The sequence below is a fragment of the Dipodomys ordii genome, unplaced genomic scaffold, assembly GCF_000151885.1.
Source record: "Dipodomys ordii isolate 6190 unplaced genomic scaffold, Dord_2.0 Scaffold82, whole genome shotgun sequence".
In the NCBI taxonomy this organism is placed as follows: Eukaryota; Metazoa; Chordata; class Mammalia; order Rodentia; family Heteromyidae; genus Dipodomys; species Dipodomys ordii.
The window spans coordinates 3,969,546-3,996,250 of NW_012267298.1; the positions used below are offsets into that span (position 1 = coordinate 3,969,546).

Genomic DNA, 26,705 nt, shown 5'->3' on the forward strand with positions numbered 1-26,705 from the left:
TGTCATTAGTCTAGTTGCAACTAGCTTTACCCACCATTCTTCTCCTTACATTCCTCTTGGCAATAAGACAGCCATAAATACTGAACTTTCAATGTTTTCCAGTGCCTTATGACCAAAAGATTCCTCCAGAACTGTGGGCACAATTATTTCTATGTCACTAAAATGTCATTTCTTTCCTTTTGATTGGCTAGCACCTCAGTATTTACTATTCCTCTGCCATTGTCTTAAAGCACTTAGGTTTACATGACAGTCAACCTGAGACTCTTTTTCTGAGGTGCTATGACATCCTGTGTGGTAAAGCCCAGTAAGTAGAACAATAAACATATCCTAACGCCAGCTTTAGGCTGGGGAATTAACCTAGTGGTAGAGTGCTTGCGTAACGTCAATAAGGAGCTGGGGTTCCATCTCTAAGCATCATAAAAAGTTCAAAACACAAAACAAACAAAAATAAAGAACATCAGATTTTGTAGCAGTGTTCACCCCCCAGTTGCATGATCTTAAACAAAAAACTTCTCATCTAATGAATGAGGAGATTAGTATCTTGCTCACAAAGCTTCTATGACGATATAACATAATCATATAAATAAAACATCTAGCACATTCCTTGGCACAAACCGTAAGTGTCAGCAGTTGGTAATGTATCGGTAATAAAAGAAATCCATGGGAAGGAGACACCTCTATGGAAGCAGGAAGGAAGAAGAGTTTGTGTCACATCCCAACCAGTCCCTAGCCCCTATTATTTTATCAAGTACTTACAATGGAGGTGTATTAGTATCTGCGGACTACAATAGAGAAGAGCTCAGTATGAGACAATTCTGCTGAATAGCAGACTTATGATTTAAAATATGGACACCAAGTCCTATGCTTTCCCCCTTATGTCTATGATTTTTATTTAACTGAACACAGTAGGAAAGGGAGCACTGAGGCAGGTAATCACTTTGGAGGATACATAGGAGCTTTCCAGGTAGAGAGAACAGTGTAAGTAAGAGCAGCTCAGGGAATATTGATATTGGGAATACACATTGTGTGCACGTCCATAGGAGATAAGGCTTTAAGTAATTATAGGAAAAGAGGACCTCAGAAGCCATTTCAAGTAGGGGAAGGATACCTGATGAGCCACAGTCACAGCACACGTCATTCCCAGGGAGCCGCTGGACATCTTCAATGATGGCTTTTGTCAAGTCTTCCAAGCTGTTCTCCCCTGTGCTCTGCTCACCACGAAAGGCCATGGTTAGAGCCTCTTCTTTGCTGTTTGTCAATACTGATATCCATCTGTGATCAAAACATCAGAGAAGGCCTTCAGAAAGGACTGGCCATTCTTTTCTATCCCCACTGCAAAAAAGAGCAATAAAGTGAGGAAAATGGAGAGACTAAATTTGATGGGACAAGATAAAGAATGTGTGCCTAGCAACAAGGTACTAGGTTCAATCCTCACTACACACAAATGCACATACATGCAAAGAGAAATCCAAAGCAACACATAAGAAAAACATTAGATACTGGACTAGATGAGAAAAAGCCAATGTAAGACAGGAATTACATGAATATCCACATGTTTATCTTCCCATGTGAACAGAATAAAGGGAAAGCTAGAGAGGAGAAGGCTAGAAAGGGATGAACCCAATGTAACCATAAGATAGAAAAGTGAGAAATAGATATAGGAATGCAGCAAAAGGCATCTCTTCCCTAGAAGTCCATGTCTACAGGAATATTTAACAGTGGAAATGAAGGGTTACTTCATTAGCAGCAGCCATAAAAATGTATGGTTGTAAAAAGGCAAAATAACTTGGAAACATACTGACATTTAGAATACAAAGAATGCAGTTTATTTGATTACAGGTAAGTCCACCATATACTAATATAATACCCCTTTGCTACAAAGCTATGCATAAAACCAAACACTCAACAATAGGGCATTATTTTTTTTTTTGGTCCGGTTGTGGGGCCTGAACTCTGGGCCTTAGCGCTGTCCCTCAGCTCTTCAGCTCAAGGCTAGTGCCCTACCACTTGAGCCACAGCACCACTTCTGGCTTTTTTCTTTTTGCTTATGTGTTGCTGAGGAATCGAACCCAGGGCCTCAGGCATGCAAGGCAAGCGCTCTACCACTGAGCCAACTTCCCAGCCCCAATAGGGCATTATTATATTGTGTGTGCACGTGTGCAAGTCTTGAGGCTCCAGGCCAGCCCTCTACCACTTGAGCCACACCTCCACTTCTGGATTTTTGGTGATTAACTGGAGATCAGAGTCTCATAGAATTTCCTGCCTAGGCTGGTTTTAAACCATGATTCTCAGATCTTAGCCTCCTAAGTCCTAGGATTATAGGTGTGAGCCACTTGAACGTGGCAAAACACTGATAAAATAATAATAAAATAGAACAGTTTTTAAGTTTCAAATAATTTTTGATGACAGAGAAATGCTCATGTTTAATTAAAACAGGGAAAAACATGTTTCATGATATAATTTCAAGTTTAAAGATATGTGTACATTAGGTATTTATGTTTGGGAGAGAAAGGCTGGAAGAAGTTTCAACAAAGTGTCGGTATGGTTTGTCTTTGATTCTCTTTAAGAAGAAACTAATGGAGGACAGCTTAATTTCATGCCTTTCTGTAATTCTCCAAATCTAAGAATCTGTATTATTTTCATGAATGAGGAAAAAAATCCAAATTTAGTTTTTGGAAAGAAAATGAAAACCATGGCAAGCCATTGCTTTTATGTTCTTAATGGACACTTGCTCTCAAGTGGAAACAGTGAGACTCAGAACGGAGTGCTGTTTCTTTGGTATGCGATAGGCCAGATACTATGATGGCTATTAAGCAAAGCACTTTCTACAGTGAGTGTTTGAAGAAGTGACAGAAACTGTATGAGAATTTAAAGCCAAACCAGACTGCTTACAATATGTAAGTGCATGGCACACCTTTGACTCTAGGTGGCGCTCACCTTCAGCGATCTATGAGATTTGCCAGCTTGACTTTTTTACAACAGGTTGGGCATGGGTCTATCAGTGAATACGTTTTAAATAATACAACCTTTAAAATTATTATTTTATTTCAAACTAAAAACTAGGAATTGTATGCTTTCCTCAAGCATTATTTTGGTTATTAGTCATACAGACTGGTATCTTCCAGGAAGGTTCTGGGTCTAACCCAGCTGTACTGAGTCTGGCTGGGAGGAAAAGCTACGTTTGCTGACTTCCTTTTCAGAGTTCCTTTCATTATATACTTGCTTCTTTATCCCAGGGCTCATGATTTTTTAAAAAATGAAATTTGTTGTGAAAATCAGAAAACCCTTGAGCTGAAGAGCTGAGGGACAGCGCCCAGGCCCAGAGTTCAAGGCCCATGACTGGCAAAAAAAAAATTAAAAAATTCAAGTTCTTTTAAAGTAACATGCATACCACAAAGTATAAAAAACAATATAGTGCATAATTTTATTACCATACTTGGAAAGTTGGTTAGAGTTTCTACAAGGCAAAAGAATAAACTGCTGCTACGCCAGAACAATTAAAAGAAAAAGAAAAAAAAAGAATAAACTGCTGCTGTGTTAGGGACTTCCTACATTTTATTCTCACTTTCAGAGTTTGGCAAGTTAGATCTGTAATTCCCATCCACTCAGCTGCATACTGATACAACATTCTTCCTGAAGGACAGAAGCCCTGGGTGGGCAGAGCTTCTCCTAGAAGCCACATCACTGACCTTCAAACATGCATCTGCTCTTTTTGTACCTGCCTTTTGATTCTGCGAGAAGGGATTTCCTCATTTAATTTCACTGGACATTTTCCCATGGTTAGGGAACTCAATGATGCCCTCTATGTAAATCTGGAGGCCAAAAAAAAAAAAACCTGGGGCTTCCCTCCTGGTACCCAAAGAGATCCAAAGTAGAAAACGTGCAAAATTTCCCCTACGGACTCAGCAGCCCTAGCCCAGAGAACATCACAACTCACAGGCAAACCATTATTTAACAAAACTGGTATAGAATTACCCATAAATCGCAAAAATAAATAAGATACTGAAGGCCTTGGTTTGAGACAAAAGGGAACAAAGATGAAGTGCATCTGCCCTCTACTTCATACATCTCCCACTTGTCTTCAATTCAGAGCTTTGCAGAAATGGAAAGAGGAAAGAGTAGAATCAGACATGGGAAGCAATATTTCAATGTGGTTATGGAATGGTCCGGGTTAAAACTTAGCTAATCAGGAACTTGTCTGAAGATGGGCACAATGTGCCTGTTTCCACAGGTAGACATAGGGGCATTAGTCCTCTCCTGTGAGGACTAATAAGGCAGAAGATATACACTTAACACGGTCTCATCTCAGTAAGTATCACCTATCTGAGAATCTGGAAGGCAGTCTTTCACCATCTTCCTTTCCTACTTGGTTCTTGGTCGTCACCCAGTCTGTCAACTCTGCATTAGTTATATGGAGTAGTCCTGTGGCTCCTCCATACTAGGATCTCAGAGTATTTACAGCTTTCTGGAGCCAGCTCAGGCCTACCATGCACTAGAAGGTCACTTTTGAGCAACAGATCCGAGAACCCAGCAGAGCGTTTGATCTGAGTGTGGGCTGTCCCAGCACAGCCTCCTCGCTCCTAGCGTGGCTGCTCCTTCAGAGCAGGGCTCCACTCAGTCTACACTTCAGTGCCCGCAGCGCTACTGGCTATGTGGTGCTCATGCCAGTGGAGGATCTGATAGATGGATCTTGTTCTTCCTTCTTTTTTTCTTTTCGTAGCCATTTTCTTCTTTGCCATTTTCCCAGTGCTTCATACTTTCTATCCATTTCCTATTCTTCTGTCTCCTTGGTGTAACATTCAAGAGAAGTGTGTATGTGCGCGTACGTGAAGGAGAGAAGAAAGGAAGATAGATTGTGAGGAAAAATGGGTGTGAACATCACCTGCAGTGCTCTGGATGTAATTAGTGAAGGAATAATTATTAATGTTGATGAAGTTTGATCCAAATTACTCCAAGAACTTGTTAGAAAAACGTGGGCTGGGTGCTGGTGGTACATGCCTGTATTCCTAGCTACACAGGAGGCAGAGATCTGAGAATTATAGTACAAAATCAGCCAGCGCAATAAAGTCCAAGAGACTCTTATTGCCAATTAACCAGCAAAGAGCAGTAGTGGGGCAGTGGCTCAAATGATAGACTACTAGCCTTGAGCAATAAAGGCAAAGTATGAGTGCAAGGTGCTGAGTTCAAACCCCAGTTCTGAAACACAACAAAATAAACCAACAACAAAAGGCTTAAGTTGCTGCTCTTACACCCATGTAAGCAGCTGAGAAGCTAATAGCAATACACTGTATTTGGCAGTCATGGCAGGTCACTGAGCTACAGGAAAGAAGAGGAATAAAGATGGCGCAGGATGGAGACCAAGTACTTGGTGACCTCAAGCTCCCTCCCACTGTGTGACGCTCCCTTTACCTATGTGGCACCTGGCCAGGCTCCTCTGCCCCTCTCAGGGGAATAGTCGGGCATCTGGTAGACAGGCTTATGCATCAGGCAAGAAGCACGGAGCAAGCAGGCCCCTTCTCAGTACAGGTGGTATGACTAAAAGATGCATAAAGCATCCGTCTCAAGAGGGCTGAGGATGTACACTAGAGGAGTGCAGGATGGTGTGTAGGGGCCGTGGACAGCAAGAGGAAGCCGGAGCCTGGGGGTGCCCAGGCTGAAGCCCAGCTTGCAGGAGACACCAGCAGAAGTGGAGTGGTAAGGTCCAGAGTAGAAAAGGAGACTGAATGGCACTCAGAGCAGTTCTTTCAATTTGTCATTGTGCTATTATTTCAAAACTACTTACGCTACATAATCTTGCTCATCTTCTGCCTGAAAGTGATATGTCCTATTATCTGAAATACCAAAGAGAAAACAAAGTGAACCTTCAGGATAATGCAGATTTTTAAGTTCCTGAAAAACCAAAAACACATGCAGTAAAAGTAGCAATTTAATATCATTTTGTTTTTATATCACTGTGTTTCAGCAGGAAAACAATTTGCTATCAGTAATTTTTTTTAAGTACAACAGGAATATAATAAAATACCACAACTGCTGAGCACATCTTAAGCACCTCTTCAGATCCACAAGATAAGAGGGGAAGAGGCTCAGTGGTGCACGTCATTGAGCATGTCAGAGTCTCCTTACCAGCCATCAATGGGCCTCCATTTCTCTGACCCTGAGAATCTACATGCAGGTTAGCTCTGCCCCTATCCCCCATGCGAGGCTGCTCTCTGGTTGAACCAGGTTCTAAGGAAGAAAGGCTCAACCTTTGTCACCAAGTACAGGAGGGAGGAAGCAGGGAAGGTCTGTGTCCACAAGGAAGTTCTTTCTTTTCTTTTCTTTCTTTTTTTTTTTTCTGTCGGAAGAGCGGGATTGGAGCTTGGTACCTGATGCTTTCACTCCCTGGCTAGCATTCTACCAACTGAGCCATGCCTCCAACCCCAGTGAAGTTCCTTCTTAAAATTCAAGATTTGCAAGATGACTTCAACATAGACAGGAGAAGTCACAGTTACTTAGCGCTTCCTATGTGACTCTTTCTAAGACCCTCACCTTCCCAAGACAGAGACGACATGTATGTCAAAACACCGCATACCAGAGTACCTGCCTAGCAAGCACAAGGCCTTGTGCTAAAAAACCTCAAGTACCGCTAACAATAATGCCAGATCTGACACTGTCAGGTCTCCCTGGCTACACATGGGCTCAGCACACTTGAGACCCAAAGAAGCTGGGTGAGGGGGTGCTCACCCAGAGGCTCGGTTACTCATGAAGCTGAGACAGGAAGACCACTTTGACCTCATGAATTTGACACTATACTGGGCAACACAGTAGGATCTAGTCTAAAAACAAAAAGCAAACAAACAAGAAAAGGAAACTTCAGGGGTCTTCCTAGAGCTGCACATGCAGAAATAACCAGAAGTTGTATGGAGGACAAGGAGGGGGTCTGCTTGGGAGCTACTGCTGCTTTAATCTGCAGCAAAGAGAAATGTGGTCTTAGAACCCACACTAACCAACTCAGAGTACTTTTAAAAAGAACTCACATGGCCAAGTGCCAGTAGCTCATGCCTATAATCCTAGCCACTTGGGAGGCTGAGCTCTGAGGATTATGGTTCAAAGCCAGACCCGGGAAGGAAAGTCTGTGAGACTCTTATCACCAATGAGCCCCTGAAAGTGAATGGCTCCAGTGGTAGAGAGCTAGCTTTCAGCCAAAACCTCAGGGACAGTGCTAGGGCACAAACTGGCACCCAACACACATACACCAACCCCAGAAAAAGGAAGGAAGAAAGAAGGGAGGGAGGGAAGGAAGGAAGGAAGGAAGGGAGGGAGGGAGGGAGGGAGGGAAGAAGGGTGGGAGGAAGGGTGGGAGGGTAGGAGGGAGGCAGGCAGGCAGGAAGGACTCACGTGATATGAGGTCAAAAGACTTCTTGTCCTCAGCATTTGGTTTCACCTGGCAGGTGAGAAGGTTCAACTTAGCTGGCTGCCTGTTAGACTAGACAAAAGAGACACAAAGTTAATGTAGCATTATTTCTCTTGTCTACCCATAGCACCATACCCAGGGTCACAAGGACTGCTCAGGGCCACAAGAATACACTGTAGCAAGATCTGGAATTCTACATCTCATTAAAGAAGGAAAAGAATTTTAAGTGCCCTATACAGTATCTTTTAATTGTACCTAATATCCTGCTGACTAATCAGAATGGAATCAAGAATAACCCTGGCATTGAAAGACTAGGAAGCTGCAAATGGACTACAGGAAGTTCTACAAGTCAAGCACACAGTTGGCACTTCCAAAACCATATCTTAGTGTGAAATGTAGCCATGCTGTGATTCAGTCTAATTCACAATGATTCCAGTGATCAGTTATCCCAAACTTGGAGTTCTAAGTATCCACAAAATTTGGTGGTAATTACAATATATATTACTTCTCATTAAAAGTAGATAGATATGTCACATATACACAATGGACTTTTATCCATCCACTAGAAAGACTAACATTATGTCATTTACAGGGAAATGGATGGACTGGAACAGCTCAAAGAGACAAATGGTACATGCTTCTCTCACGTGGAAACTAGACCTAAAATGTATCTGTACATGATAACTTATACAGGATTCTAGGCATTCACACAAAAACCAGACTAAAGGAGGACACTTTTTTTTGGGGGGGGGGTCCGGTCGTGGGGCTTGAACTCTGGGCCTGAGCGCTGTCCCTCAGCTCTTCAGCTAAAGGCTAGCGCTCTACCACTTGAGCCACAGCGCCACTTCCAGCTTTTTTCTTTTTGCTTATGTGGTGCTGAGGAATTGAACCCAGGGCCTCATGCATGCAAGGCAAGCGCTCTACCACTGAGCCACCTTCCAAGCCCACAAAGGAGGATACTTTTAAGGGAGGAACCCTAAGGCATCTCCTGATCATTTAAAATACTATTTATTGAAAGGAATCCCAGGAAATGGAAACATGTATTTTTCTGTTATTGTTGTTTTCAATTTTAGTTTTTTTCTTTTGGGGGGCAGAAGGGGCACAGAAAGGGAGGGAGAAGTGTGAACAAACGTAGTCATGGTATTTAGTATATACTGTGTGGAAAATGAACTATGTAACTTGTGGGCAAGGATGGAAGAGGAAACTGGGAGAGAGCAAAGGAAGGGAAAGAAATCAATTCATTACCTGGTTTATGGAATGGTAACCCCTCTCTATAAAACCTTACTAATAACAATAAAATTATATATTTTAAAAGTACCAAGGTAATTTCTACCCTGGAGCCATTGTTTCACAGCCCTATATCTAGAAAGAGGAATGTCATAAGGATTTCAGATCACTTATCAGCACACTTCTGATCACACATTCCAAGCTGACCCCACATATCTAGTCATGCCATTGAGGGATGCGGCCCTCCTGCCTGCGCTTGTCCGAGGTCATGTGCTGGCCATGCCAACGCCATGCCCCCGGATGCTGCAGGGCTGACTGGAGAATGAGCTGGGTTTTGCTTCAGCAGGAGAAGCCTGTGGAAGTGAGCAATGGAACGCTCTGGTCAGACTCGCCTGTGCCTTAACTGACAGTGGTGACCAAACATCCCCTAGTTTCCAAGAAACACAGGGCTTTAGGGGAAACAGAGGAGAAAGAGGACAGAGGTGGTATCAATGAATCAATCAAAGCCTCAAGCAATGAAGATGGTATATGATCATCACTGTTTCAATGACACAACACAGCTCTCTTAACTTTCTGTGCTCTCTTTTTGAGAGCTTCTCTGCTCCATGGTTTCAATGAGAGAAGACACAGAAAACCACGCCCCCTATCCCCTATCTGGCTATTCCAAAGCAAACTATCTATGAAGACAAAGAGAGACTCTAAGGCATATCATTATCATTGCACATGCCTTGATTTAGACATAGAAACAGCAGCAAAACACAGGAAACCTAAAATACTGGAAACCACTGGGATACTTAGAGAGGAAACCACTGGAAACGGATTCCTGGCTGCTGAATCCAGAAGAGGTGGCACAGGGCAGCACGTGTTTCTTAGAGCTGAGCTTGAGGTTGACTTCCACAGGCCTGATCCTCCCAAATGCACATCTGCATCCACAAACCTAGGCCTAGTCCACTGGGAGAATGTGAGCCTAACAACAGCTTGTCTTTCTGGATGTTGATAAAACTGTTCATTTCCCATACGAATGACAATGACACAGGACCACCAAAGGACTCCTAGAATGTTTGGAATCCACAGTTAAAGAAGAATGTAGAACAGCTTAAGGAGATCAGGAGATGATTAAGAGGGCGGGATCTGGAAACTTTGAAGATGGGTTGAAGGCATTACTTAGCGGAGGAAGAAGGCTGTGGGTAAACTTAATCACCATCTTCAAGTACACAAAGGTTGTTATCGGAAAGGCTGGCAGCTGTTTTCCATTTGCAGAGATGAAAAGAAATGTATTCAAACTATAGAAGATTTGGGCCAGACACAAGGAAGAACTTCCCAAGCTTAAGTTGATTATATATAATAAGTTTCATGATTCTTAAATAGGAAAACCTCTGTGAACAACTCAGTAACTTAGACATTATGCACATCTCAATGTCATAGAGGACTAATGCAACGTTTTATTTCACACATCTTGTATTCTTACAGATTTCTGCCCAGTGGACATAGCAAACACTAGCTACAAAAGCTTGGAGTGAAGGAAATATGACATCTCATTTCTAAGTCTTGACAGTATCAGAGCATTTTGATGGAGTTTCTGATGATAAGGGTTTTATATGGTTTAAATCATTCCATGACCAACTCACTGACATGCAGGATCACTCCTCAGAAGCTTGTCAGGTTGCCTGCACTGACTTGCCACATTAACATGAACCTCTTGTGCCACAGACATTTTGCCTACATACAGTCCTCTTTCTGAAGCTGAGCTTCCATGAGGCGTCTGAGTAACCGGGTTTGTCAGGAGCACACAACACAACTTGTGACCGTTCAAGCAGCCGACATACCCAGTGCTGAGCACAGGAACACTAGAAAGGGGAGACAACGTTCGATGGAACTCAATGGAAGTTCAAGGGCCAGAAGCACGGAAATCACTAAGCAAAAATAGCAATTCCAGATGTTTGTACAGCTTTCCAAAATTTCAAAGCACTTTGACATTTAGACAAAAATTATAGGAGTATTGATTAAAGAAGACATAATCTTTCCAAGGGTTTCAATCCTCTAGAATCAAAGAGAAACTAAATGACTTGCCCTGGGCTACAGCATGGTGGGACAGTTAAAAAAAATGCTTTCATACTGTTTAAGTACAGGAGAAGAGAAAAAAAATAAAAGAAGTCAAGGCCCAAGAAACATTAGTGAACCGAGCCTTGCTGTTGATGATTCAGTCCATCTGTACCTGGAGCTCTAGGTACCCATGGACCTCCTGCCTTCTGATGCTGGGTCCTGCCACCGGATCACAGTGCCCTCTGCTGGTAAGGGGGGCTCTGGCCCTTTGGCTGCCTTTACCCCTGACTCCCTCCCTCAGGTCTCTCACCAGTCACTATATCCTGGAGGAGTAGGGAGGAAGAGTTCTTGGGCTGACTCTCTGGTATGCCATCCTCTTACACCTGTTGTATTCTTTCTTGACTCTTACCACTCTATGTGCATCACATCTTTCTTCTCACGAAAGGCACACACATACATACACATGTATATATATAATATATATTATATACATATATATGCCTTTTTTCATGAAAATGTGCCAGGCATGCAGTGGACACTCAGTAGCTAATGAAACGACTCCTCCTCTGGCACCTTCCGCTGATTAGCTCATGGCTCTCTCAGGGGGAGATCTAGTTTAGTTTCTTTCACTAGATAAAGAAATGGAGGCCCAGGGAGATTAGGTAAGGCTCTCAGTAGAAAGTGGTCTGAGCTGATCAGCATTCCCACTCCTTCTCTTCTGCTTCCATGTGGGGTACATCCTGGAAGATGGTGGGGTGACCATACACCTCAAGGAATAGCAGGTGGTCCCCACACATCTCTCCAAAGCAACAGTTCCAAAGATTAACTGATTCACATTTAAGTGCCTACTTCCCTAATTGATGAAGAAAGAAATTCTTCAATGTACTTCCTTGCTTAATTACACATTTGGCAGATGGTTCTTATGCCTCTTTCACATTCTAAGCACATGTAAAAGTATGTGGTCATTGCCACCAACAGCTCTGGGAAATGGATCTATGTAAGTACGAAGAATAGACCCAGTGCCCACAGAATGCAGGCTTGAGCTCTTACATGCACCCAGGACTCTGACAAGGCTCCAAGCAGCCTTGGCCTTCTGGTGAGGATCAGGGTAAGCAGGAATTAGGAACAAGCTGGGTGAGTCCAAAGGAGCAAGTGTGAAGTCCCGGAGTGGGGAGTGGGGGGGAAGGTTGGGGCCTATTGGCAGCAGCTAACAATGGCAGAGGAATAGGAAGGGCACAACATGTGGTGTTAAGGAGTTCACACAAGTCCTGAAATCACTGCTCATCAGGGTAGTGACATGCATTTCAGGCGGTGGCTGGTAGAGAAGGGGGGGGAATAGGACAGAAGACCATTGATGAACACCTGAATTAAATCTACAATTTAAACTGGAGACTAAAGGCACAGCTAAAGACAGACCTGAATTACTCAAGAGTAATCATTCTAGGGTATGTGAATTGCCAGTCCAGGCTCTGAACTATGAGGGAGTATGAGTAGTATGAGTAATATGAGGGAGTATGAGTGTGTGTGTGCATAGACATGTGTGCATCTCCTGATCTCTGCCTCCAAAGCAGCTGGAATTCAGATGTGAGCCACTGCATCTGGTACTATCTTAATTTTAAAGAAGTTCTGTGTAGTGCCTGTTGTTGTTGTTGCTGTTGTTTTAAACATGCACTGGTTAAACTCATACATATTGTTTTTAAACTGCTCTTTGTCAATTGACAATGTTCACAGATGTGTTTGTTTTACACATGGACTAATGGCAAACATATTTGAATTTTTAATTTGTGAAAACGAAAACAGTTTAATTAAGAAAACCCTGGTACATTCCAAGAAACAGAGGTGATGAAGACATGATTCTTCTGCCATAATGCTCCCATGCTTAAAAATAAACTGGCCATTCAGCTATAAATGCAGAGAAGTGCAGGAAGAATGGCAGGCATCAATTCTGATGAATTATTTCTGTATCTACCAAAAGAAAACAAGCTCTATGTTTGTCCTCAGACAGCTTCTCAGGCAGCATGGTGCCATTTCTGCTGGAAATGGAGATGTGTTAGAACAGACGTCTTTCTCTGAGAGCAGAAAGCAGCTGCTACTGGAATTGGTATTCAGAAATGGGATCATTTCCTCCCATCATCCAGCCCATCATCCTGCTCTGCTTCACAGACAAGAAGTGAATACTAGTAATAAGTCTGGAATAAGCCTTACCCCACCACACTGAGGTTGATGTGTAGGAAGAGACGAAAAGAAAATGATAATGTTCTCTTTCCTTCCTCCACTAATGCTTGGAAACAGAGCTGCCTAAACCCTTATGGTTATTTCAATATTTTCATTCAATAAATACTCAAGACACATACTCTGCCCTGGAGGAGTGATAAATCTGACACGTGTTCATTAACTGCAGTGAAGTCCTGGCAGGAAATGAAGTACCTGATGAAGTACCCAGCTCTGCAGAAAGATTGTCTCCAAAACCTCAGTGCATGAAAACTACTGGTTTTGGGAAGGTGTTTTGCTATATTTTGGGCAATACAAATATTTTTTGAGCAATACAAAATATTTCCCCCTCAAAGATCATCTTTTCTGACAGGTAATGTGCATAAATTGTATTAGTAACTCTTGCACTGACTATAGAAACTAGTACTAAACCTATTTCATAGATGAACAAAGTGAGGATCGAGAAGATGATGTAAACTAGGCAAGGCTGAGAGCAGAACAAACCTCTTTCCACTTTTGATGTTGCTTCCCTGTCAAAAGTTAGACTTGAAAAACTAGTAAAGCAAGCAAGGTTATCTTTCTAGCTTCTCCTTTTCTGGCTCTTTCTGACCAGTTCCCTCATTTTCCTGCTGATCACTGAGTACATCAGGAGAGGAATCCCACTCATTTGTGTCACACTCAAACCACTGTTCTTGTGACCACAAGTTCAAATCTCCTCCTTTTGGCCATCCTTCCTACAGCTAAACAGAGAAATAGCTTACCAGCTAGCTAAAGTATTTCATTCTAGACTGTGGGTAACTATATATGGCCCTAACCTTCTCTACCATTTTGACCACAGGGCTAATTTCCAATTGGCTAAGAATGTGCATGTGTAAGAAAGAAATATTTAACATTTCTACAAACATTTCCCAAATGTCACTGGCTCTGATCTTCCTGCTTCACACACTAAAAGAATAAGCAACTAGAATAAAGGAGGTGATAAGCATCAGATTGCAAACTGGCTGAGTTCTGACTAGGGTCAACAAATGAGATCACAAATGACCAGCAACACTGTAGTAGGCTTCACAGTTCCTTTCTTGTCTCTCTATGATACTGGTCAAGAACAGGGCAGCAATTCAGTGGTTCTCCACTGTGCCTGAGCATCAGAATTACTTGGGAAAAAGTTTTTGGGCTTCATTTCCAGACTTCTCTAATGTGCTGTCAGAGGGAAGGATCACTAGAGTCAACTGCAGTCTTTTCCAATCACTTTCAATGGTTTCTTCACATGCAAGTGATAAAGACTTTGAACTGTAATAACCTCTATATTGATGCTGTGAGTATGTAATCTTGGGATTCAAATAGGGGAAGGGATTCAAAAGGGGAAGACCTTTCATTAGGACAGAACAGCAAAAATCCCCACTGAATGTATTATTGAACAAAAAACCTGCAAAATTTAAGTGGATACATTTCGAAATGTATGCGTTATAGAACTTGACTTTGGGAAGATCTACAATGAACATGAATGTCTCCAGTTCCCCACTTACAATGTGGCAGAAACCTGCAAAGACATACCACAGAGATTAAAAACAGCACTAGTTGTTTCATATGCCTGAATAAACATCATCAGCTTGAGCAAAACTGCATTCCTTCTGCTGTGAACATGGCTACGCAGAAGGTTCTACACTAGTGCCTTTGGACCCACAGTTGCATTTTCAAAGGGTCCTGGTGTGTGAAAGTCAACTGAGATCTTCTGTCTAAAACCAATAGGAAAGTAGGAGGATTTGCAGACCCTTTGTGCTTCCTGAATGTACTTTAAGTGACTAAGCCCTGGATAGGATTGAAAGCAACAGTAGTTGGAAAAGTCCACTGATTCAAGAATTCAAGGACAAGGAGAGACACATCAAATTCTTGCCTTAGTAAATTGCCCTAAGAGGCAAAAGAGCTGCTATTAACCCTTACCAAGGAGAAACTTAATATCTAGAAGAAAAAAATGAACCTCCAACTGTCCTGGTAAAGCATATTGAGTAGTAAAGGGAAGAGCAACGAGAAAAGAATTACAATAAGCTACATTTTAAATGGAGGTAGTAACAAACTAGGGAAGATTAATTGTCATAATAATAATAGCTGACATTTATTGAGCCCTAATTGTATCCCACATCCTGTTATAATTCCTCATCCTGTTATAATGACTTATAATCAATGAACTCATTTAATCTTTACAACTGCCTATGAATCAGGCACTATTAATGGCTCCCTTATCTAGATGGGAAATGGTCACTAGGGACCAGTGACAGAGATGGAACTAACCCAGGCAGCCTGGCTACAGAGTTCTGAAATCCCACCTTAGCTCAATGAGATGACAATAACTGCAAAGTTTTGGGAATTTTCATCAAGCTACAAAACTTTACATGCATCATCATATTTACTTCTCACAACTCTGAAAAACAGGCACTTTATTAGCCTAGTATATAAGTGAGAGTAGCAGTAAGGCAGTAATTCGTAAAGGCACATACAATGAGGAGCTGATTGCCTTTAATTGCATGTGGTCTCAAAAGACAGTGCTCTTTCCCTTACCCATGGTCCCAGGAATGCTAGGCAAGTACTCTACTACAGAGCCAAGCCCAATCCCAGGCTGCACTCCTAACCTTCCACTGTTTAAAGTAAGGAGCCTCCAGGTAGGTAGACACACACAACACCTGAATATGCTCTATCTGGTTTGGTCCAGCTGGACCCCCAGACTTCTTCTCTAACACCCTACACAATTTTGGTAGATTTCTGTGTGATACTAAAGCATTTTTAGTGTTGACGGACTGAAAAAAAAATTACTAAGAACTGAACGATTGTTATAGTGTTGATCATAAGGGCATGTACAGGTAGTTTAAAAACATAATGTATTACATAAGTGATCTTCAGATTCAATATAAACTTCTAGAACTCTTTTCAAAGATTCAGGACTGCCTCTATCTCCTTTCCTAGACATTCACAGACTTCTTTGCTCTAAGACTCTATGAATTGATTTGAATGTAGGACAAAGAATTCCATTCCAAAGACTATTATTCAGGCCTGGGGTTTGAGAATAGGTCCAGCCATTTATATACTACATGGCTCTAGGCACAGGATCCAGGCTTTATAAGCCTCTCATGAAATTCTGTTTAAGTAGTGTGCTTGTGGCTCATGCCTGTAATCCTAACTATTCAGGAGGCTAATATCTGAGGATCACACTTTGAAGCCAGCCTAGGCAGCAAAGTTCATGAGACTCTTATCATCAATTAATCACAGAAAAAGCTGGAACTTGTGCTGTGGATCAAGTGGTAGAGAGTTAGCATTGAGTGAAAGGAGTCAAGGCGCCCAGGCAATTCAAGCTCCAGGTTGGACAAAAAGAAAAAAAAATTTCTGTTTAAAATGCGTTAACTAATGTCTATGAGGTAGAACAAGCTTGTAACAAGCCGGGATAGGATGGAGGGTTAGCCTGGGCTACACAGGCAGACAAAAGAAGGCAGGAAGGCAGAGAGGGAGGGAGGATTAAAATTCAAAGATGAGCTAGACAGGGTCTCTACTCCCAGCTTAATGAGAAATGAAGACAGTGTTACTTATCCTGTATTGCTGCCAGATTAAATGCAAAGCCACAAACTAAGTGTCAGTGAAGTGGTATTTCTATTTCTTCATTGGTTGTCAAGACAGTCTTGCTATACAGCCTGGGCTGTTCTCAAACTCTTAGTTTTCCTGCCTCTGCCTCCCTAGGCTGGGTTATAGAAGTGGATCTATTTCTTGTTTTAACCCATTATTTAAATAGTATATGACATTAAGATGAATACATTCAGGAAGTAAGAGACTTTGAGGAGTACAGGTACTATACTTCAGAAATTAAACTTTTTTTTTTTTTAATTTTATTTTATTTTATTTGTGAACATACTGTACAGAGGGGTTACAATTGCATGGGCAGGATAATACGTACATTTCTTACCAAGCATTGCAGCCTCCTCCTTTGTTTACCCTTCCCATCCCTTCCCAGCCTCCCCCCTCCCCCCATCCCAATCCTTCTCCTTCCCCCCTCCCTCCCACCCCCTTCCCCCCCCAACCCCCCTCCCCCCGCACTGACGTTGTAAAGCTCGTTTGGACATGACAACTTGTACTTCTCATTGTTGCATCAGATCCACCTGTATACTTAAGCAACTGGTTTTTCCCCATCTCCTCCACAAGTTATACTGACATCAAATATAGTGAAAGCAGGGGTTATACTGTGGGGGAGGGACATACAAAGCAACAAAGAGATAATCTTATAAATGCGTTAGAAACACATGTATGAAAGAAAAAACATTAAAATACATATCTAAGGGTTCATTTTCCTGACATCACATTATCTGACCTTTTCCGCTTGACTCGTACATATACTAGATATTGCAAATAAGGGAAACCATGGGACCTATGTTTCTTTGGGCCTGGCTTACTTCACTTAATATAATTTTTTCCAAGTTTTTCCATTTCCTAACAAATGGGGCAATGTCATTCTTTCTGATGGAGGCATAGAATTCCATTGTGTATATATACCACATTTTCTTGATCCATTCATCTACTGAGGGGCATCTGGGTTGGTTCCATATCTTAGCTATGGTAAATAATGCTGCAATAAACATAGTTGTGGTGGTAGCTTTAGTGTGGTCTTGTTTGTAAGCATTTGGGTAAATGCCCAAAAGTGGGATTGCTGGGTCATAGGGGAGTTCTATGTGAAGTCTTTTGAGGAACCTCCATACTGCTTTCCAAAGTGGTTGGACAAGTTTACATTCCCACCAACAATGAAGTAAGGTTCCTTTCTGTCCACATCCCCTCCAGCATCTGTTGTTATTAGAGTTCTTGATTTTTGCCGTTCTATCTGGGGTGAGGTGATATCTCAATGTTGTTTTGATTTGCATTTCTTTTATGGCTAGGGATGTTGAACATTTCTTCATGTGTCTATTAGCCATCCTTCAGAAATTAAACTTTTAAGATTACTAAGAATGAAATAGTTTATATTAATTTATACTGAAATGCCTTTGGATTTTTTTAAAGAAGGAAAGCAAAGTATCTCTAGAGGTAGAGAAACTGAAAGCCAGTTGGCAGATGAGTAAGATATTGCCCTTGAAAAACACCAATTTGAACAATTTGGATTGTTCACAAGAGCCAAAAAAGCCAGCTGAGAGACCACAGTGCCTGGTTTTAATAGCACAGAAAGAGCTGAAGTACCACAGATGTACTGAAGAAGGTATACACGAAAGGATGCCCAAGTCATGCTACTCAGACTACAAGCAGCAGTGTGCATATGCCTCCTGCCTGGAATCCAGTCCAGGCTTTACCCTTGGAAACATCTTATACAGTGAAACCCACAGGCATAGAAATCTACTTAAAATGACTTAGTGACCTGATACAAACTTTTTTTTTAATGAATTGTGCCATAGATTGGAATTCTAAAATGAAATGATCTTACACAGTTTAACTGCATTGGATCGAGCTGGGGTATAATGCAATGGTTCAGTGGTAGAGCATTGTGTAGTATTGGTTTTTTTTTTTTTTTGTTTTTTTTTTTGTTGTTGTTGTTTGGTCTCTAGAACAGCATGCTGGGGGAGGTAGAGTAGATCCTCCCTAGGTGGTCAAGGCAAAAAGTCACTGAATCTTTCATTGATCAGGGATGAGGAATCTTTTTTGCCAAGGGGCACTTGGATATTATAACATCATTCCAGGGCCATACAAAATTGTCAGTAGAAGCAGACAGGCCAAGCAGAGCCTATGAGACGCATATGGGTCTGTCCTGGCACATACCAGATCATTTTGTGGACCAGACATTGCTACCCCTGAATGAATGCAGCCCTGACTCCATCCTGAACCATGCTAATAAGAATAACAAAGATGACACTGATGGGGGTTAAGCCAGAGGAATGTGTAGATGTTGAGCCTAAAGAAGGGCCCCAAATTTTCTGGTACCAAAGGCTTACTGTTCAAAAAAAAAATCACAGAATCTCCTTATGCTTTCCCAGGAAACCAACGGCCTTCATTTCTAATCATCCTATGTAGCCCATGGTGTTTACAAAGTCAAGAAAAGCAACTAAAACTGCCTATGGAGATCTTTCTGTGGGGGTAGTAATGTGATTACAAGTGATGGAGCTGGCAGTAAAAAGTCTGGCTTAAAGCCAGTGAAAAGCAAGGAAAATAACATGCCTCGGTGGGAGAGAATCAGAATTAGGGAGGAACACATTGTCTCCCACTGTTAGCAGCAGGAGGGACTGCTAGTCAGTAGATTTCAGCAATGGCAGTGACATCAATGAACCCTCAACCCCTAACTGTGCCCACAACATGGCACGTTATCTTACTTAATCCCCAATCTCTGAGTTAAACACTTTTCTCAAGGTCACATTGTAAATACCAAAGCTGGGATTCAGATTCAAATCTGACAGATGCCACTGTCTATTTCCTTATCCATCAAACAATGTGGCCAATATGATATTTGTTGTTAATTAGAGAAAATACACATAAACAGTTGGCTTAACCAGAATAATGTCTTTTGGCAGAAAAGAAAAAAAAGATGGGGAAGAGAAGTTTATTTTTTATTTTCAGCAAATTGCTCAAGGTCATGTCAGGAAGTAGTGCTGAGGTACCTTCATCCATTCCACATCCCATTCTACTGCAGGGCCACCCACAGCAAACAGTCAAGAGCACGATAAGGACATTGTATGGCCTGTCAGAATGCTTTCTGCAATGATCATAGCCAGACAAATTATTCACAGGAAGAGTTCTCTAGTAGAAGGTAAAAAAAAAGTCAGGGTACAGAAAGTAAATCTTTGTTTGGAAACTTACAAACAAAATTAAGTAGAAAAGGCAGAAATTTCCACTCTTGTATACACATAAAATTTTATGTGGAATTAAACTTGAGGATGTCAAAAGTGTTGAGTTTAGCTAGGTGCTGGTGGCTCACGCCTGTAATCCTAGCTACTCAGGAGGCTGAGATCTGAAGATTACAGTTCAAAGCCAGCCCAGGCAGGAAAGTCAGTGAGACTCATCTCCAATTAACCACCAGAAAACTGGCAGTGGTGCTGTGGCTCATGTGGTAGAGTGCTTGCCTTGAGCTGAAGAGCTCAGGAACAGTGCCCAGGCCCAGAGTTCAAGCCCTACGACTGACACACGCACACAGAAAAAGTGTTTTGAGTTTACCTACCTTTCCATTCAAGAATCTTTTACTTTGTCTTTGGTGGTTCTTGGGTTTGAACTTTGGGCCTTGTTTTTATACTAAATGGGTGCTTGACTACTGGGACATACCTCTAGCTCTTTCCTTCATTTAAAAAAAAATAAAATTCTGATTACAAAGATGATGTACAGAGGGGTTATAGATACGTAAGTCAGGTAAAGAGTATGTTTCTTTTTGGACAATGTTACCCCTTCCCTTGCTCTCTCCAAGATTTCCATCCCATCCTTACCCACAAGTTGTCTAGCTCATTTTCAATATGCACTAGGTTATTTTTGAGACAGGCGTTGCTTTTTGCATCAATATGCACCTGTACCGTCACCCCCCTATTTTATGCTTCTAACCACAGCTGGGACAACAGGGGCACACCCTGCTTCTTTCATCTAGAGTCTTGTAGACTTTATCCCCCCACTTGTCATGTACCTGTGAGTTTCTCATTCTCAGTCCCCCATGAAGTTAGGATGACAAGCATACATCACTGGGCCTAACTATGGGGAGGGAGGAGATCTTACAAACATTTTGCCTGAGTTGCTCTTGAATTGTTATCCTCTCATTCTCAGCCGCCCAAACTACTAGAATACAGGTGTGAGCCACGGGAACCCAGCTCCAACTCTATCTTTGATGCTCAGGCCAGCTTAATAAATGAATGCTGAATAAATAATTAGCTAGATATTGTGGCTCATACCTGTAATTTTAGGTACTTGGAATTACAGCAAGACTTCACTTAATGAATAAAGCTTGTTTCATAGTACCCACCCATCCATGATGCTATCTCAGTGGGAGGTATATTGACCAGAAAACTAGTCAGAAGCTTGCTCTGGAAAAAACTGGACACTATTTGAAAAATAACTATCACAAATAGGCCTGTGGTAGAATATCTGCATAGCAAGTGTGAAACCTTGACTACAAACCTCCCATCTTATCTTTCCTCCTCTCCCGCCAGAAAAAAAAAGAAAAAAAGATAATTGTTAAACTTAACGATAAGTGGCCCAAGTCTGTCAGAAAGATTTCTGATAATAGATAGGTAGCTGGTCACAGCTGGACCTGGGAGATTCAAAGCCTCCGAGAATTCCCAAGGGGTCTAGGGGTCTGCAAGGGGCAAAGGGCAGAGGAGACCCAACTGCTCAAGTTCCTTATAAAGGACAGTGAACTTATGCACACAATCATCTACCAGGGAGGGCTCAGGCAGTGTATATACTGAATGCCTCTGTGCTGTGCCAAACCTTAAGAATAGTACTGGCTTCACAAAAAAAAAAAAAGAATGGTACTGGCACAAGATACTGCCATTAGCAATGAGTTTCTCCCAGCTGACATCAAGCTTGGATAACACACATATTTTTAAAGACCTTTTGGCATATACTTTGTCTTCTCTATTCCCTTATGACTTTTTCTTTTGGCCAGCCTGGGGCTTAAATTCAGGGCCTAGGTGCTGCCCCTAAGCTTCTCAAGGTTAGCACTCCAACACTGGAGCCATAGTACCACTTCCTGCTTTTTCTGAGTAGATTGTTGGAGATAAGAGTCTCACGGACTTTTTCGCTTGAGCTGGTTTTGAACCTGTGATCCTCAGATTTTAGTCTCCTGAGTAGCTAGGATTACAGGGGTGAGCCACCGGCACCCAGCTCCCTTATGCCTGTTTTATCTCTGATTTTTGCTAGTTTAAAAAGTACAAGATAAGCTAAGTGTTGGTAGTTCATGCTTGTAATCCTAGCTACTCAGGAGGCTGAGATCTGAGGAACGTGGTTCAAAGCCAGCCTAGGCAGAAAAGTCCCTGTGAGACTCTTATCTCCAATTAACCACTCAAAAGCTGGAAGTGGTGCTTGGCTCAAAGTGGTAGAGAGCTAGCTTTGAGCAAGAGCTCAGGGACAGCGCCCAGGTCCTGAGTTCAAGCCACATGAATGACAAAAAAAAAATACAAGATCTGTTTTGTTTTATTGTATTTTGATTAACAGCATGACTAAATTTTTTTATGAGTATTTTGTTTCCTACATTAACTTCTCATGCAAAGAAACTTCACCATCTTTATAATTCAGAGAACTAGGATTTTTCCCTCTAGCAAAATCACTAATAACATTTCCCAGAAGATTATAAAATCAAACAACACCTAATTCAGTTCAAGGCAGCAAAACCCAAACATTTCTGGTGGAAATGTAGGACAATGCAGGCCAATGCAGACCACCATCAGACAAGGTAAAGCTAATGCTTCATAAAAAAATGTCTGAAACAACCCACCTGACCCAAATCCATATATTAAGGAAATTTAGGTAGAAACTCAGTGCTGGCGACATCACCTGATTTATATGCAGGGAAATCAGACACTTACCGTGGCGTGTGAAATGGTCAGAATCCCATTCTTCACGGCACACTTCCTTCTCTGCCACACCTTTCGGATCCTAGGGAGCAAGCCAAACAACTAAATGTAGTGTCTGATTCAGTCTGGGAAATGCAATCTTATAGTATGATTCGAGATACTAATCACAAAAAAGGATGACTCCCCAGCAAAAAGAAAATTCTTGTTGCCTCTTATTATTCCAGATGAATGGCAGATCAGAGAGTAGGCCTGTAAAAAGCTGGTCAGCATAACACTGTTTTGCATAGTGAAAATGTGAAATAGGAACAACAGCAATCTAACGGCAGGAGAATACATACATGACACAAATTAAAGTCCACTCTGGGAAAGAGCCAGGCATGTACCAATGGTAATGCTAATAATGAATTTTACCAATATCTGAAAATCAGTTACAAGAAGGCTCTGTTAACTGACTACTACTCTACTGCAATTTACAATAGATTTTAAAACACTGCTGGGTGCCAGTGGCTCACACCTGTAAACCTAGCTACTTAGAAGGCTGAGATCTGAGGATCTCTGTTTGAAGCCAGCCCTGATAGAAAATCCTGTAAGACTCTTACTTCCAATTAACCACCAAAAAACTTGAAGCGGAGCTGTGGTTCAAGTGGTAAGAGTTCCATCCTTGAGTAAAAAAGCTAAGAGAGTGCCCTGGCCTTGAGTTCAAGCCCCCCCCCCAACCCCATTAAGATGCCTGCCAAGCAAGGGAAAGAGAGGGTGACAACGCCTTGGGAAACTGATTTTAGTATACCTTCTTTTAGATCTTTCAGAAACAAAATGATTCCTCAGAGTCGCTAGAAAAAGAACTACGTTTATTGTTATCAAAAAATAAATGGTGCCCAAACTCTTGGCAAGTGATTGTGACAAATTTGATCCGAAGATGCTGAAGGATAGAAAAAGCCAGAAGGCCTTTTTTTTGAAAGCCCCAGGTACAAGCAAGAGATTGTGAGTGCAGGGCAGATCTGCACACATACAGGCAGGTACAGCTGTACCATTTGGGACTACTGCCATCAGGTAGGTGCAAAGGAACAAGGAACACAGACTTCCTGGGCTAGGAGAAGGCAGCAGGCTTTCTGTTGCCATGGAAACAAATGACATCAAAGGAGACCACAGTAGTTCTCCCAGGCCTTTAAAATAGTGTCTTGTGTTTCTTTTCCTTCTTAAATTCATCCTGTGAGAAAATGATCACAACTCAAATTTAAAACCAGCATTGAACAAATCTTCCTACATATGTAACTACTAGAAGCATAGTTTGTTCCAAAATGTGCTTCACAGAGGGAGAATCTGACACCTCTGACCAGATGTAAACTCCACACTGCTCAAAATGCCAGTTTCCTCAGGAGGCAATTTGCAACTATTAATTGAGAATATGTCCTCAAATTACAGTTAAATCACTTTCTTTTGCAAGTGCTGATTAGGGACAAGTTTGATTAGATGTAATAGCTGCCAAACAAGCACACCTATACATGGTTGAAGTAATCAGCTCTGTGCAAGTGGTTAGCATCTCATTTTGTCCTCTCAAAAGCCTGTCAGGTCAGGTATTTATTCTCTGTACACACTAAGCCAAAACCATGGCTTTCCTCTAATGACGTATTTTACAGTATTCAACAACCAGCCTAATTTAGCTTATTTTACTTAAATGTCATTTGTTAGTTTTTCTTACTTATGTATTAAGAAAACAAAATAACCATATGTCCTTTCACAGCTTATGAAGTCAAGGGAGAGTAACACAAAAGCACACATCTTTCTGCTAAGAGATAGCTAACAAGATGCTTTCAGATCCCTAGAGGAAGGCGGATAACAACACGCCCTGCACAGTCAAGAGCAGCAGTATCTCATTTTTGTAAACACTTTGAGGGGTTATTATTATTAGAAAGTGGGCTTGTACGAAGCTAGAAATAGTGTCACACCTATAATCCCAAATTTAAGGGAGGTGGAAGTAAGAGGATTGTAGTCTCAGGTTAGTTTGGTTAAAAGTATGGCTCTATATGAATATCAATTAAAAAAAGTACAAAACGTTGGACATGGTTCCAGTGGTAGAACACTTGTACAGCAAGCATAAGAACTGAGTTCAAATCCCAGTATAGTCAAAACAAAATAAACCAAAAGCTCCCAAAAAAACTAACAACAAAAAAATGGCTTGTACTCCTGAGCAAGTATCAACTTTGATACTAGATCATTTTAGCTTTCAGTCATCTGCCACAGTCCCAATCCCAACAAAGCTATGTAACTTTAGGGCTCACTTCCTTATTTTTACCCTGACAACATAAAACTCATTTTCTGAGATTATTTTAAGAAAAATATGTGCAAAGCAATTGCGTCTTTCTGGCCTCTGAAGAAATGCTTTTGAGGCACAAAGTATTATAGTTACTCCTGGCACTGGAGGCTCACACCTGTAATTCTAGCTACTCAGAAAGCTGAGATCTGAGGATCATGGTTCAAAGCCAGTGGGGACAGGAAAGTCCATGAGACTCTTATCTCCAATAAACCATTCAGAAAACTGGAAGTGGCACTGTGACTCAAGTGGTAGAGAGCTAGCCTTGAGCTGAAGAGCTGAGGGACAGCACTTAGGCCCAGAGTTCAAGCCCTACAACCAAACCAACCCCCCCCCCCCAGTATTATAGGTATAAAAATTTTGAAAACTGGTCTTCAGTCCTTAATAAGAAATAGTTAGCCAGGCACGGGTGGCTCATGCCTGCAATCCTAGTTACTCAGGAGGCTGAGATCTGAGGATCACGGTTCAAAGACAGCCTGGGCAGGAAAGTCTGAGACTCCTGTCTTCAATAAAGGACCAGAAAACCAGAAGTGGCACTATGGCTCAAGTGGTAGAGTGCTCACCTTCAGCTTAAGAGCTGAAAGACAGCACCCAGGCCCAGAGTTCAAGCCCCATCACTGACGGCTCCCCTCCCCCACCCACCCCCACTCCCCCCCACCCCGGCAAAAAAAAAATAGTGCAACAATTTGGGTCAGAAAAAAAAGGAGAGACTCACAGAACAGTTATGGTTAGCAACAACTGGTCTGTTATATGCTGGCATTTCAATCTTTTCTTCTTTTATAAAAGCCATCACAAATAACTCTGGCCTATCAATACTGGACTGCCTCTTTTCTAAGACACATTTCTCTCCCCCCTCCGCCCCCTCCCCCCCCCCCCCCCCCTTCCCTGGAGTCCTGCTCCTAATTATCTCTTTAATATCTCTTTTTCTCTCCTTTACTCTCTTCTTTTGTTTCGCTCTCCCAGTCCCCCCCCCTCTCCACCCCCCCCCCCCCCCTCCCCCCCCCCCCCCCCCGCCACCTCTTGCCAACAGACTGTAGAAAGGGTGAGAGTTAAGGCCACATTCCATTTACTTTTTACTTCTAGCATCCACAAGATATCTGAGATACTGGATTGTATATGCATAAAATGAGAGCACAAAGGAAGAACAGACTAAACAAAAGGAGTCAAGGGATGAGTTTATGCTAATTTTGTCTAGCACATGCCAAAGGTGATCAGCAGCAGTGGTCCCTTGAAAATATTGAGGGATGACACAGCTGGTATTATATCAGGAGACCAAGGTACAAATTGGGGATCTCATACCTTTGTCTATGTGATCTTGATGAAGCCAGCCAGGCATTGTGTAATATACCAAGGATGAGTTTTCTTCCTTTGCACTCAGTATCTGAGCATTCTGTTAACCCTGCCTTCATTACTCAGAATTTGACTGTTTTTACTACCTCTACCCTACTTTCCCCAGCCCCACCAGCAATTCCCACTGGAGATAGGCAGCAGCCTCCTAACTGGTCTCTCTGCTTCTGCTCTTAGTCTAGAACCAGAGACAACCTTTGAAAATGTATCCAATCATACCACTATCTTGCTCCAAATCACCAGTAACTACTCATCTTATTTGGAAGCATCCATTGACACTCTTACCCTCCCCCGCTCCATGATTTCTCTTCCTGTCTTCTCAAACCTCTTATCTTCGAGCCTCCCCCACTCCCTCACCTCCGGGCCAGTCTGCTGGGGATGCTCAACTCCTAGGTGTCTATCATAATGGAAAGCATGTTCCTGGCAGCTCCTTCCCTCCCATGACTGTACAGGTCATTCCCCATTTCCTGTCACCTCAGGAGTCTTCTGTGATTGCCAAAGTCACATCAAGTACCAGTTCCAGCCCTAGTATTCACTTCCAGCATCTCTTCCTGGCTCTGTCCTTCTTCTACAGCACTCATTTATCTTTATTCCATCCAATGACCTTTTTTTTTTGCTTCCTCTCTTGAATGTAAGTGCTATAAGAATGAGACCTTTCTTTTGCTCACACTATATT

The 26,705-nt window shown here is 42.0% G+C and overlaps 1 protein-coding gene across 3 annotated transcripts in view; it reads right to left on the reverse strand.

Moving 5' to 3' along the window:
- Positions 1-26,705, reverse strand: part of Asap1 (ArfGAP with SH3 domain, ankyrin repeat and PH domain 1) — a 297,167-nt gene that overhangs the window by 45,962 nt on the left and 224,500 nt on the right. For all 3 annotated transcript variants that reach the window (XM_013025186.1, XM_013025185.1, XM_013025187.1), the window contains 4 exons: positions 22,384-22,453; positions 7,378-7,465; positions 5,783-5,831; positions 1,109-1,272 (listed from right to left, as the gene is read on the reverse strand). In XM_013025186.1, coding sequence (XP_012880640.1) covers positions 1,109-1,272; positions 5,783-5,831; positions 7,378-7,465; positions 22,384-22,453 — 371 coding nt within the window. The remainder of the gene's footprint in view (positions 1-1,108; positions 1,273-5,782; positions 5,832-7,377; positions 7,466-22,383; positions 22,454-26,705) is intronic.